Source organism: Gopherus flavomarginatus, chromosome 2, assembly GCF_025201925.1.
Source record: "Gopherus flavomarginatus isolate rGopFla2 chromosome 2, rGopFla2.mat.asm, whole genome shotgun sequence".
Classification (NCBI taxonomy): domain Eukaryota; kingdom Metazoa; phylum Chordata; order Testudines; family Testudinidae; genus Gopherus; species Gopherus flavomarginatus.
The window spans coordinates 295,179,378-295,193,654 of NC_066618.1; the positions used below are offsets into that span (position 1 = coordinate 295,179,378).

The 14,277-nt window shown below is 44.5% G+C and overlaps 1 protein-coding gene across 1 annotated transcript in view; it reads right to left on the bottom strand.

The window, feature by feature from the left end:
- TSNARE1 (t-SNARE domain containing 1) overlaps positions 1–14,277 on the bottom strand; it is a 757,898-nt gene that overhangs the window by 78,360 nt on the left and 665,261 nt on the right. The window contains exon 12 of the mRNA XM_050940861.1: positions 5,709–5,823. Coding sequence (XP_050796818.1) covers positions 5,728–5,823 — 96 coding nt within the window. The 3' untranslated portion in view covers positions 5,709–5,727. The remainder of the gene's footprint in view (positions 1–5,708; positions 5,824–14,277) is intronic.

Consider the following 14,277-nt stretch of genomic DNA (forward strand, 5'->3'; position numbering starts at 1 on the left):
AAAGAAAACACATATCAAACAGGCTGCGAGAGTCTATGTCCTCTTGGAGTGGCAAGATAAAGCACTTTGTCACAGAACGCACCAATTAAATGGACTGGACATGGCTAACTGTGACTGCAAAGGAAATAAAAAAAAACAAGTCAAAGCAATTTCTCCAGCTTGATCTGATGGTTATTTCACTTTAAGCTGAGAGAGAGTGAGTAAGAGACGGCACCATATGTTCAGGGAATGGTTAAACCCCGTGGGCCTGATTCTCTCCTTCCATGTAGAATTGGGCCCCCATACTGGAGGGAAAGGAATTAGAAACTGCACTAGGTATTTCATGTAACAGTTCCCTTAAGGCTGTGTCTCAGTTAGTTAAAAGTATAGAAGGGCCTGACTGTTTAGATCTTACCACCCCTTAAACTTTGGGAAAGTTGAGATCTGAATCTGAACTATGTAGCAAAGCTCCAAACCACAGGGAGGAACGGACTAGACCAAGAAACAGAGAGTCTGCTGAGACTGCTAATGAGGGTAACAGTTTCCACGATAAGAGATACGGATGTAGGGCACTTGGAGGACTGATTTCACATAGGCCACCAAGCTGCCATCAACTGGCAACAACACTGAAATCTTGACTGACTTAAGTTGAACATCAATCAGCAACTGAGAAGTGAAGGGCTCTTTTATACAATTACCTCTATCTAAATCCTCTTAAATTTATAGATTAAGCCCTGAAGGGACTTAGTCTGGCTTAATGTCTATCACAGTTCATAGAATTTCACCCAGTTACCCATGCACTGAGCCCAAGAACTTGTGTTTGATGACATCCAGCGATGGATAATCCACCACATCCCTCGGTAGTTTGTTCCAAGGATTAATCACTGTCATTGTTAAAACTGTGTGCCTTATTTCTAATTGGAATTTGCCTGGCTTCAGCTCCAGCCATCAGTTCTTGTTATGCCTTTCTCTGTTAAAGAGCCTTTTCAGTGCCCAGTGTTTCCTCCCCACGAAGGGATATGCCATAATCAAGTCATCTCTTGATCTTCTTTGTGATAAACTACACAGACTGAGCTCTTTAGCTCTTACTGTAAGGCATTTGTTCCAAGTCCTCAAATCATTTTAGTAGCTTTTCTCTGTGTTCTCTTGGTTTTCTGCACCCTCTTGCCCATGAAGTATTGTAGACTCTGGGACTGAGTCGAAAGGCGGAAACACTTTGTGTATAAGTAAGGAAGAGAGAACCCATGGGGATATGTTTCCAGAATCAGGAATTCTAACAATTATAAAGCAAAGGCATTGTTAAGGTAAGGAGATTTCTAGGACAGTCAGCAGGATACTATCCCTTTAAGATGTTCAGTGACTTATACCAGAATGGCTAAGACAGCAGCTGCAACATGGTTACATGATGGGCAATCTGACTCCAAAATGCCTGGTTACTTCATAATCCCCGAGGTGGAAACAAAAAAACATACATACATCTCCAGGAGTTTCTCCATAACCTCACTGGATGCAATGGATGCTCTTCTCTCCATCCTCAGTCAAGAATGCCTCAGGGGATCAAGTGACATACTTAGGATAGGGCTTGGAGTTTTCATAAGAACAGCTGGTCCCTCTGAGTGCACTGAGCTGAAGAACCGATGGCACCACTGTTACTTAGGAAATTCACAAGAAGAGCCACTCTCTTGTTTATTTTTCAAGTAAGAAAAGATGAATCCTATGGAAGGAATGGATTTGCTATACCTGCTTTACATCTGATTTGTGAAAGAACAACCTGATTTTTCCTTGTAATAAGGACCTTTGTTTATTTTGGGGGGTATCAGGGTTGCTGAAATCATTAATTAAAAAAAAATCTATTACAAATTAATCATTAGCTAGGTCCAAAATATGATTAGCTGGGTCTGGGGACTCGGTGTAGTGACATTAAGGTAGTTCATCCTGGGATGTGAACCTGAAAGCTAAAGATCTTTGGCCTGATCGGTACCAGGATGGGAGAAAAATCAAAAGTGATTTAGCAGGCAGTTACTTTCCCACTGACTCAGCAATAAAGCAATGGTCCAGCAAAGACTCAGGAACTCTATGCTGTAGCCTCTCCTTGATGAAATGTAAAACTGGAGTCCTAACTAGTTGTCCTCATTATAGATCTCACAGCACATTTTATAAGTCGAGGGATGTTAGGTTCAGTGTCCTCGCCTCATTCAAACTGGAGTATTTATTTTCTGTCTCTCAATGAGATACTTCAGTTTTGGCCTTGAATTGTTGTGCAGAGCTGCCGGGCATGGAAAAAAACAGCGGATGCTGTAGTAAGTGAAGGCCCTGATAAAGGCTCAGTATAAGGCCTGAGGCCTGAACTAAAGTAATGGCCAAGACTTTGCTAACGTAAAGGAAAGTGAAGCTGTGAGCCAGAGGCAGGCCCTGCTCACAGAAGCTGGCAAGGAAAGGGCTGATGCTGCAAGAAGATATGTACCTAAAAGATACTGAACACTAGAGATCAGAACATTCACATGCTTGTACATTCCACACAGATAACAAGGAACAGGCTGACCCATCCCAATGACAGGGGCGAAAGGGTAATATGATGGATAGAGTTGTTTTGATCGAACCAACATGTACAAGGTGAGAGGCGGAACCTTACTACGTAGAGGGGTTGTACCTTGCTACATAGAGGGGTTGCACCTCAATACGTCAGGAGTGATGTGTAACTTGTTTGTACCTGTGTATAAGAATGCATTCCTGGGGCTATGTCTTTGTCTGGCCTAGGGGGCAGTGGAAAGTCCCGCCACTGATTGAGCTGGGTCCATTGCCAAGAGGCACTTTCTCGTAGTATGCCCTGAATTAGGCTAAGAAACCTACAGGGAACTGCAATTGTGTCCAAGATCGCAATAAACCTGGCCAACGTGCCTTCGTACCTTACTAGACTCTGTGGTCATTGGGGGTTCTCTAGCACGAGGTTTTCTGCCATGTTAGATTGCGATTCTTACAGCGGACAGCTCGCTTACTCACCAGATCAGCGGTCGGGGTCACCAGTGTTGTCAGATGTGTGTTGTCAGATGCTACCGGTGTGGTGCTCTGCTGTCTCCTTGTTGGTATCACTCGGCTGCATGCGTGTGTTCCCTCTTGTGCTGCCCCAGCTCTGCAGATAGCTGACACAGCAGACTCGAAGAGAACCCCCAATGACCACAGAGTCTAGTAAGGTACGAAGGCACGTCGGCCAGGTTTATTGCGATCTCGGACACAATTGCAGTTCCCTGTAGGTTTCTTAGCCTAATTCAGGGCATACTACGAGAAAGTGCCTCTTGGCAATGGACCCGGCTCAGTCAGTGGTGGGACTTTCCACTGCCCCCTAGGCCGGACAAAGACATCGCCCCAGGGATGCATTCTTATACACAGGTACAAACAAGTTACACATCACTCCTGACGTATTGAGGTGCAACCCCTCTACGTAGCTAGGTACAACCCCTCTACGTAGTAAGGTGCCGCCTCTCACCTTGTACATGTTGGTTCGATCAAAACAACTCTATCCATCATATTACCCTTTCGCCCCTGTCATTGGGATGGGTCAGCCTGTTCCTTGTTATCTGTGTGGAATGTACAAGTATGTGAATGTTCTGATCTCTAGTGTTCAGTACCTTTTAGTTACGTATCTTCTTGCAGCATCAGCCCTTTCCTTGCCAGCTTCTGCGAGCAGGGCCTGCCTCTGGCTCACAGCTTCACTTTGCTTTACGTTAGCAAAGTCTTGGCCATTACTTTAGTTCAGGCCTCAGGCCTTATACTGGGCCTTTATTAGGGCCTTCACTTACTACAGATGCATTTCTCCTTCGAGGTGGGTAAAGTGATACCTGTATATAAATGAGTAGATTGTACAGAATTTTGGGATTCTTCTGCATGACAAGCGGTATATAAAGGTCAGATGTCATTACGTCACCATGTTGGTGCTTGTCTCATGTGAAATGAAATAAGAGGACATGTCCAGGCTGAATCCAATATAATTCAGTCCAGTTTTTATGTTTTTATTGGTGCCGCTGTTGAGGAACTGGTGTTTTATGCACTAGGTTGTTAGTTGTTCAACCACTGAAGGATGACGGGAAAATTGAGTGTTCAGTTTTTCCGAGGGCTGTACTGAGTCATTAGGATCCCCTCCCCAAACACATGACATTCTGAAAGAAGATTAACTCTAATTTTCCTGCTGGGCTTTTCATTATCATTAGGTTATTCTGGCTCTGTGACTGCACCAATCTAACAGATTCAAAATAAAGTTTCAGAGTAGTAGCTGTGTTAGTCTGTATCTGCAAAAAGAACAGGAGTACTTGTGGCACCTTAGAGACTAACAAATTTATTTAAGCGTAAGTTTTCATGGGCTACAGCTCACTTCATCGGATGCATGTAGTGGAAAATACAAAAGGAAGATATATATATACACAGGGAACATGAAACAATGGGTGTTACCATACACATTATAAGGAGACTGATCAGTTAAGGTGAGCTGTTGTCAGCAGGAGAGAAAAATAACTGTTTGTAGTGGTAATGAAAATGGCCCATTTCCAGCACTTGACAAGGAGATATAAGGAACTGTGGGGGGCAGAAGGGAAGATGAGCACGGGGAAATAGTTTTACTTTACTCAGGGTATGTCTCCACAGCAAAGAAAAACCCGCGACTGGCTCATGCCAGCTGAGAGCTTTGGGATCCCCCCACCTCACAGGATCCTAGAGACTGGGCTCCAGCCCAAGCCTGAATGTCTACACAGCAATGTAACAGCAGCACGGCCCAAGCCCCACTGGCACGGGCTAGCCACAGGTTTTTCTTTGCTGAGTAGACATGCCTTTGTAGGCCTTAAATGCTTTCAGGTTCATCCACAGGTTGATAAGATTTGTGATTTCCAGGAGTTGAGGATGTTTGATTTGTCCAGCCCTAACATCACTACATTCTCAAATAAAGTAGCACATGGGTTTGGATTTTGTTCTCAGACATACAAGTGCAAATCCAAAGTAATGCCATTCACGTCACTGGAGTTATGCCAGATTTACGCTGGCATACCTGATCAGAATCTGCCTTGTGCAGTTTGCTTGTATGTGAGAGACAGAAATAAAAAATAAAAAAAGCCAGAGTTAAATTGTGCAATTTAGACAGAGCCCTCTTTGGAGCGTAATGCAGAGCCAGCTGAACCAAGAGGCGTGGGGGAGGGAGGGTGCCTCAGGCAGTGATATATCTCTTGAACTGCTTGGTGTGATTAAGGCGTACACACTGTGCAGGGTCTATCCGTGGTGCAGATTGTTCCCCCAACACGGAGGGAGGCAGGAGGCACGGCTGTGGCATTCCTCACATGGGCTGCACAAGTGAGGGGGAGATTTCTGCAAGGCCACCAAGGGCCGATCTCAGCCTGGCCCAGACACCAGACAGGCTGCAGCATGCACAGAAAGTTAGGGAAAGATGCCAGGAAGACTGCACGAGAGTCTGAGTGCCTCAATTTCTTCAAAGCATGGGTGCAGAATAGAAAATAGCAATGTAAGTTTCCCCATGTCTACCGACAATTGGGCTGTGACCATTCACATATTTCACCTAGCCCCCCAGCATCCTTGAGAGGGTAACAATTGTCACATCTAACTTCTGAGGGCTGGATATGAACCAACAAATTAGAGATACACCACTCTAGTCATCACCACATCCCTGAGCCTTCCACTTATCCCAGCCTTCATCCATATGACATGATAAAGAGTCAGATACAAACTCCCACCTGTAGAATCTCAGCGGGATCAGTGTTTGACTGAGACTGCAATAATTACGACAACAACCACCAGAACGGCCATTCCGACAGAGAGCAGGCAGCACTTCATCTTCCTGGCTCGTTGCTATGAGAGAAAAAGGAAACAGAAATAAATACATATATGTGTTCATTGGACAATGCAGAGAAAGTCTGTGAAGAAATATCGCTGCACATCGATCTGCACGTCCAGGACTGGCTGAGTCACGCGCAGGACGCTAGCCTACAGAAGACATGCCTTTTCCTCAGTGCAGATCCACCTTTTGGTGCACTCTCCTCAGGGAAAATGCTCCCTTGAAACTTGCAGCCATATTCCTCACCCACTGCTCTTCCCACTCAGGCCATTACCTGCTGACATTCACTTATTGCTAGCACGTTAAATCAGAGGTTTGGGCAGTGCTGGGTGGTTGGTGAAAGGGGTCAAGACTAACTTCCTACTGCCAGGATAAGAGGCTGTCTCGGCACAAATTTGTAATAATCCCAGCCATGCAAAAATACAGGTCATTTCTTAGGCCGGCAAAGATGCTTTCAGCATCCAAGCACTCTGATTTCCATTCAGATTAAGGTTAAGAGCCAGATATTTGCTCCTGGAACTTGTAACCGTGACGTCCACTTCTGTCTAAAGCAAAAGTAAATGAGGTAACCAGGCAGGAAAATTGCAGATTCAATTCAGTGTTGATCAATGCAAAGTAGTGCACATTACAAAACATAATCCCAACTATACATACAAAATGGTGGGGTCTAAATGAGCTGTCACCACTCAAGAAAGAGATCTTGGAGTCATTGTGGAGAGTTCTCTGAAAACATCCACTCAATGTGCAGCGGCAATCAAAAAAGCGAACAGAATGTTAGGGACTGTTAGGAAAGGGATAGATAATAAGCCAGAAAATACCATAAAGTCACTATATAAATTCATAGAATGCCCACACCTTGAATACTGCATGTAGTTCTGGTCATCACATCTCAGAAAAGATATATTAGAACTGGAAAAAGTACAGAGAAGGTCGACAAAATGTTTAAGGGTATGGAACAGCTTCCTTATGAGGAGAGAGTAAAAAGATTGGGACTGTTCGTCTTACAAAAGAGACGACTAAGGGAGGGTATGTTAGAGCTCTGTAAAATCATGAATGGTGTGAAAAAGTTAGTAAAGAAATGTTATTTAGCCCTTCACATAACAAAAGAATCAGGGTGACCCAATAAAATTAACAGGCAGCAGGTTTAAAAAAAAACAGAAGTACTTCTTCACACAATGCACAGTCATCCTGTGGAACTCATTGCCAGGGGATGTTGTGAAGGCCAAAAGCATAACTAGGTTCAGAAAAGAAGTAGATATGTTCATGGAGGATAATCTGTTTATCAATGGCTATTAGACAAAATGGTCAGAGATGCAACCCCATGCTCTGGGTGTCCCTAAACCTCTGACTGCTAGAAACTGGGACTGGATGACAGGGGATGGATCACTAAATAAATTGCCCTCTTCTATTCATTCCCTTTGAAGCATCTGGTAATGAACAGTGTCAGAAAGCAGGCCACTGGGCTAGACGGACCATTGGTCTAACTCAGGGTGGTCATTCTTATGTTTTTAGGTTTACCCAGTATCTTCCACAGCTGTAATACCACCTTTATCTTCAAGGGAGAGATAGCTCAGTGGTTTGAGCATTGGCCTGCTAAACTCAGAGTTGTAAACTCAATCCTTGAGGGGGCGATGTAGGGATTAGGGGGAAGGGGAATCTGTTAGGGACAGTACTTGGTTCTGCTGTGAAGGCAGGGGACTGGACTCAATGACCTTTCAAGGTCCCTTCCAGTTCTATGAGAGAGGTATATCTCCATATTAAAATCTATTTATAACCTCTCTCTCATGAGGTAATTCCTCATTCCCTGTTTAACTGGATAGAATAATGGAACTCCCATAAAGCCACTGGAATCAGAGGTTCACTTTAATCCAAGTTCTTTCTTGGATGCACTAAACAAAACCATAAAATGAGTTTCCCAATATAGCTCACATAGTATAATGCCACTCACTCTGAGAGCCAGACAGAGAGCGTGAGCACTTTCCTCAAGCCCTGTGCTCACCTGCCTAGATAATAACAACTAGGCATAATCAAGCAACTATATATATCTACAGTCCTTCTTTCAGCTACAGCTGCACTTTGGAATGAAGGAGCTAGCTAATTTGTGTACTGTCATCCACTTTCTTTCCTGGTCAGTGCTATAAACACCCTCCTAGTCAGCACAAATTCCCCTAAGTTCTTTGCTCAGGGCATCATTGCACCATACATATCTCAATTAAATTGCATTTGCTATAATTTAAAACTAGATCAGTGGTTCTCCAATCATTTAGAAGTGACAGGGGTCCTCTCATGGGCCCATGTCCCCTCCCAATGCCCAAATTCCTCACTGCCTATTTCTGCAATTACTTCACTTTATGGTACATAGTTTGTGAACACTGGATTAGATACAAAAGGACTCTATTTTGCATTTCAAAGCCATTGAGAAACTTGAATGTTGAGCTTAGAGCAGGATTGACTTCGTTATTCTTAAACATTACTAACAGTCAGTTTCAAAGGCCTTAAATATCACCTTCCATGGCAATTCCATGATTGGCTGTTTCACTGTTCAACTGTTCATGGAGTTTTCAGAGCCAAATTTACCAATTTTCACTGGTGCAATCTGAGTGAAAAACATGACCATATCAGATCGCTACACAAAAGTGTAAGGCAATGGAGGAGCAAGGCCTTAAAATTTATCCTAATAATTAACTTAACGTTTTGTAAGTTCTATCCTGGTTGACAAATTACAATAATGGCTCCTGTTCTCTTTATATCACCACTTTATGGATTTAGCATGTCGCTCCTACAGGTTTCTATAATCGGTTTTAGGTGTTACAGACTTTTCTTCTTAATTCCTCATCTCGTTCTTTCATTTTTCATTAAGGCAAATGTTTATTCCACTGCAAAGACAGTTTGCACTTTTCCTCTGTATTTCAGTCTCCATTAAAAAATCTTAGCATGCCATAGAATACCTGAGTAGGGATACATAATATACTATATGCGTATGTTGCATTCATATACCACTTTTTATTCAGAAGCATCCACAGGAATTTCACAATTGTAATGCCATATACTGGAATTCCTTCTCATGCCACAAAATGCAACCACTTATGGATTCAATAGCAACAGGAGCATTTCACAATAGTTCAGGAAAGGAAGTGAAGAATATTATACCCAAATGAACTCACAAGAGGTCTTTTGGCAAGCAGAATATAAATACCCAAGCTAGAATATGGCTATGCCACTAGAACAAAATCTGCTGCTCTATAAAAAAAAAAAAATCATAAATTTTTGGTCATCAAGGATACATCAGCACGACAGTTTTACATCCAACAGATGGTACCTCTCTCAGCACATTGCTCTCTATCGCATGCTATGGTCTTTGGTTCTACACCTATTCATAGGGAAGAATATGACTTGCTAACCCACTGACTCCAGTTCCTGCAGCATGGAGGATTTTTCAGAATGGAGCAGAGCTGAACCAGTTTACATGTGACATCAGAAGCTGGAGTGGTTTGAGTGAGAAACTGTCTATGGAAACTGCTGAGGTCAATGCTATTAAGGCCAATCAGCAATGATTTAAGTGAGGACCTTGTACCTTCTCCATTAGGCTGACAAAGGAGTTCCCTTTTCTCCTTACAATATCAACATGGCACCAGCTAACTTAGAAGCTTACTGAATGCCAGTTTCCTAACTGCCTCTCTCACTATCTGGAGGCTGGAATGGAAAGGACACAAAAGAGCCAATTTGTGAAGAAAAACCTTTGTATTTTTGTTATTGATTCTGCAGTAAAGCAGCCAATGCCATTGACCTCAACTGGTAACGGAGGAATGGCAGGCTCTCCAGAGGTCTTGCACCACAATGCACTCAGCTACTTGGGAACATCAGCAGTTCACCTCTCAGTAAATGCAACACAGAAATGAAAGCTGCAATTACTTTTTCAAGCCAATTTCTTCTTTTGCAAAGTGTCTCTTTAACCCATAATGCAGGTAGCCAAATGAAATGACATTCAGTCTTATTCATGCTGCTCAGCCCCACCAAGGACTGAGGCATAGTCTTCATGACTGAAAACCTGTCGTGAAATCTTGGCCCCAATGAAGTCAATGGCAAAAAAACATAAAAACATAAGAACGGCCATACTGGGTCAGACCAAAGGTCCATCTAGCCCAGTATCTTGCCTTCCAACAGTGGCCAATGCCAGGTGCCCCAAAGGGAATGAACAGAACAGGTAATCACTAAGTGGTCCATTCCTTGTCACCCAGTCTTAACCTCTGGCAAACACAGGCTGGGGACACCAGCCCTGCCCATCCCAGCTAATAGCTATTGATGGATCTAACCTCCCATTTGACTTCAGTGGGACCAGGATTACACACACAGAATCTAATATTCAATCCCAACCCAAAGGATATACAATTTCCTGCGTCTCTTTTTTCTTGACACATAATCTGAATGTGTCAAGTATTACAGGGGTAGCCGTGTTCGTCTGGATCTGTAAAAGCAGCAAAGAGTCCTGTGGCACCTTATAGACTAACAGACGTTTTGGAGCATGAGCTTTCATGGGTGAATACCCACTTCGTCGGGTGCATGCATCCGACAAAATGGGTATTCACCCACGAAAGCTCATGCTCCAAAATGTCTGTTAATCTGAATGTGATTTTTACTCTTCTTCAGAGCAAAATCCTCTATTTAAAACTCCCCTTGAGAATCCCCTATTTACTCTATTATTCTTTGCCCCATTCCTTCTCCCTTGACCATCCTAAAAGGTCTTGCACTGGGTCTATCAGAACCCCACCCCCCGATTACTGGTATAGCCCCAATTTCTAATCACTACAACATTTGCAACGTAAACAGTATAGTTTTGTGCTAGCTCGTGGGCACATTCTTTATTACTTCTAAAAAGACACCCAACTACATCAGAAAAAAGTTATGCTTGCAAAGCACTTAATAGTTAGGAAATACCAGAATTCAGGTTGCCTGTGTTACCATACTTCACCCACTTGTGCGTATGCATTACGTGATCCATATTTTTTTCCCCACAGAACCCCCACCCTATTCACTAAATGGATACTTATTCAATATTTTTTTCCTTCACATTCAACAGGTAGCCTGGTTTATCGCACACCATACAAACCCTGCACTGAACACAAAATTATTAATTTCCTCATGAGCGTTTCACTATAGTAATCGAATGTGTCACAAATATTAATTAATTAATCATCTCGACACCCTGGTGAGGTGAGAGGTTGACACTATCTCCATTTTACAGATGAGGAACTGAGCCACAGATTGATGCAACATTTTCAAAATTGGCCACTGATTTGAGGAGCCCTATTTGAGACACCAAGGGCCTGATTTCTCAGTGAATTTAGCGTTTTTATAACCCTTTATATGTTCAAAGTACAGCTCCAATCAGCTTCACTCCCTGCATCTCAGCTAGGATTACACCTTTGAAATGCCAAAAAAAAACCCTGACAACCCAGCACCACCACCCCGCAGGCAAGCAACTCCAACCCCCAACTACAACGTAACTCCGCAACCCCCCCTTTCAACAGCCACTTATAGTGACTCAAACTCTCTCTCACACACCTGCGCGGTCTGCTCACATGTTGGTGGGCAGACAGCTGCTGTATTTTCAATAGTTTTGAACGATCATCCCTTAAACTGTGGAAGTGGGAACACTGCAGCATCTTTAGCTGGACACAGAAACCTTTAACATTAGTGACAAAGGGTCTTATGGCACCTCATAGACTAACAGACATATTGAAGCACAAGCTTTTGTTGGTGAATACTCACTTCATCAGATGCATGTCAGATCCAGACTAACACGGCTACGCCTCTGATTTTTAACATTAGATAGCCCCATGTACTGTGATAATCATGTAAATCTTTGGGCATATGTAAAAAAAACCCCAGAAGATTAAATTATTTTTTCTGGCACTGGGTAAATCCATAAAAAAATTGCCAGGCTGGTCAAATATTGATCAGTGGTAATTCTGCCTCCTACCCTACCATCTCCCCATCCCTTAATCCTTCCCACTTTAGGGTTCCTGCAACCCCCTCTCCACCTCTACCCCAACATCCCAGTTAGGGATGCCAACCCTCCTGATTTTGCCAGGAGTCTCCCAGAATCTGGCTTTGTCTCCCGGAGGCTACTGAAGTGAAACTGGGAGATTGTAGGCGCAGCAGGGTTAATGTAGGCTCCCTGTCTGCCCTGGCCCCGCGCTGGTCCCGGAAGCAGACGGCACGTCCCTGCTGCCCCTCCGGGGGACAGAGGTCCCCACGCGCTGCCCGCGCCCTCAGCCCTGACTCCACAACTCATATTAGCTGGGAACTGCAGCCAATGGGAGCTATGGGGCCAGTGCCTGCAGGCAAGGGCAGCACATGGAGTCCCCTATCATCCCCAAGAGGCCGCAGGGACATGTTGGCTGCTTCCAGGAGTGACGTGCAGAGGAGCAGTGCACACAGCCCCCTGACCCCATGTACCTCAGGCAGCTCCTGGACGGTGGCGCAGTGGGGCCAAGGCAGGCTCCACCCCTGCAGCGCCTATTGGCCACAGTTCCCCGGCCAATGGGAGCTGCGGAGTTGGAGCTTGAGGCGCGGGCAGCGCATGGAGATTCCTTCCCCCCCAGGTGCCTCAGGGACGTGCTGGCCACTTCTGGGAGCGGCGTGGGGTCAGGGCAGGCAGGGAGCCTGCCTTAGCCCCACTGTGCCACTGACTGGGAGCCGCCCGAGGTAAGCGCTGCCCAGGTGGAGCTCACAACCCCTCCTGCACCCCAACCCTGTGCCCCACCCTGAGGCCCCTCCACCACCCAAACTCCCTCCCAGAGCCTGCATCCTGCACCCCCTCCTGCAACCCAACCCCCTGCCCCAGCCTGCTGAAAGTGAGTGGGGGTGGGGGAGAGCGAGCGACAGAGGGAGGGCGGATGGAGTGAGCAGGGCGGAGCCTCAGAGAAGGGGGGGCAGGGGTGGGGCCTCAGGAAGGAGCGGGGCAAGGGTGTTTGGGTTTGTGTGAATAGACAGTTGGCAACCCTAACTCCAGTCAGGCGTCTTCCTCATTCTCCTCCACCCTGCCTGAGTGCCAGCAGAAGAAGCATTGGGAGCATAGGACAGACAAGTCTTCCTACTTTCAGTGCCTGTGCCTAGTGCAACTGCACCTCCTGGCTCCCTGGAGAACCAATTTCAGGAAAAATCCTGCTGCTAGCTCCTGCAACCCCAGGATGGGGCATACTCAGTTGCTCTCTGGGGCATGTGCCCTCCAGTTTCCACATAGAACTGTAAGGGGATACAGCATGCTCAATGCAGATGGAAATTTCAGAGAATTTAGCTGCCAAAAATCTAACAAGTCTCCAATGAGCATGTGCAAACTAGAATTTTTGGAGGTTTAGAAATCTGTCACATTTTCAATGGAATGGCAAAGGGCACAACCCTGACACTAATGCAATCCTACTGCCAAATTTCAAGTCACTGTTCCAAAGCACAGAGAAATTACGGCCTCTCAACAAAACAGTACTATGAATTTGTAACATGGGAAAACACCACATTTCCCCCTAATTTTGTTCTTGAAGGTGCCTGAATCATTTTAGCTGAAATTTAAACAAACTAAACCAAACAGCAAACAGAAAACCAATAACCAAGCCAAACAAACATCTTTAGGCAGATGCCTAGTATGGAAAATTTCAGCTTGAATTATCTGGCAAAGTTTAAGCAACTAAAAACAGGACCTTATAATGGAAAATATTGGGCAATCTTAATTATAGGAGCAAAGAACCCTGTGGCATCTTATAGACTAACAGACATTTTGGAGAATGAGCTTTCGTGGGTGAATACCCACTTCGTCGGATGCATGTATTCACCCACGAAAGCTCATGCTCCAAAACGTCTGTTAGTCTATAAGGTGCCACAGGATTCTCTGCTGCTTTTACAGATCCAGACTAACACAGCTACCCCTCTGATACTTAATTATAGGCAGAACTACCTACACCACCCAGCTTAGTCTGGAGAGCAGATGGACCAGATCTTCGGGTAGTGTAGAACAGCATTGATCCGCTTGTGTGCACTAGCTGTGGTTCTGGTCCAATGTGTTTTGAGCCTATTTTAATTGCTATTTCTGGTATCATGCAAGATGTGCAGGATGAAACTGTCTAAAATATTTTGATCATATTAGAAGAGGAAAAAAATGAAAAAAAAACCTGTACGAAATTACTGATTATAGTAGTTATTTTTGCTTTAATCTCAGGATTTATTAGTAACATGTTATAGGTAAGGACATATTTTAAGCCTGACAGTGCCCTTTACACACACAACTGAAACAGTGAATACCAAACGTCAGGGAAGAAGTCACTGAGGCTATTTAGGGACACGAGTAGAAAGTGCTTTATAGTGACAGGAGATGTTGCTGTGAGCCTGAAAGAATCCTTTGCCTTAATATTCCACAGAAGAAGCTGTAGGTCACATCCTACAGGCTGGAAACTATTTATCTGTGGGAGGGAAGT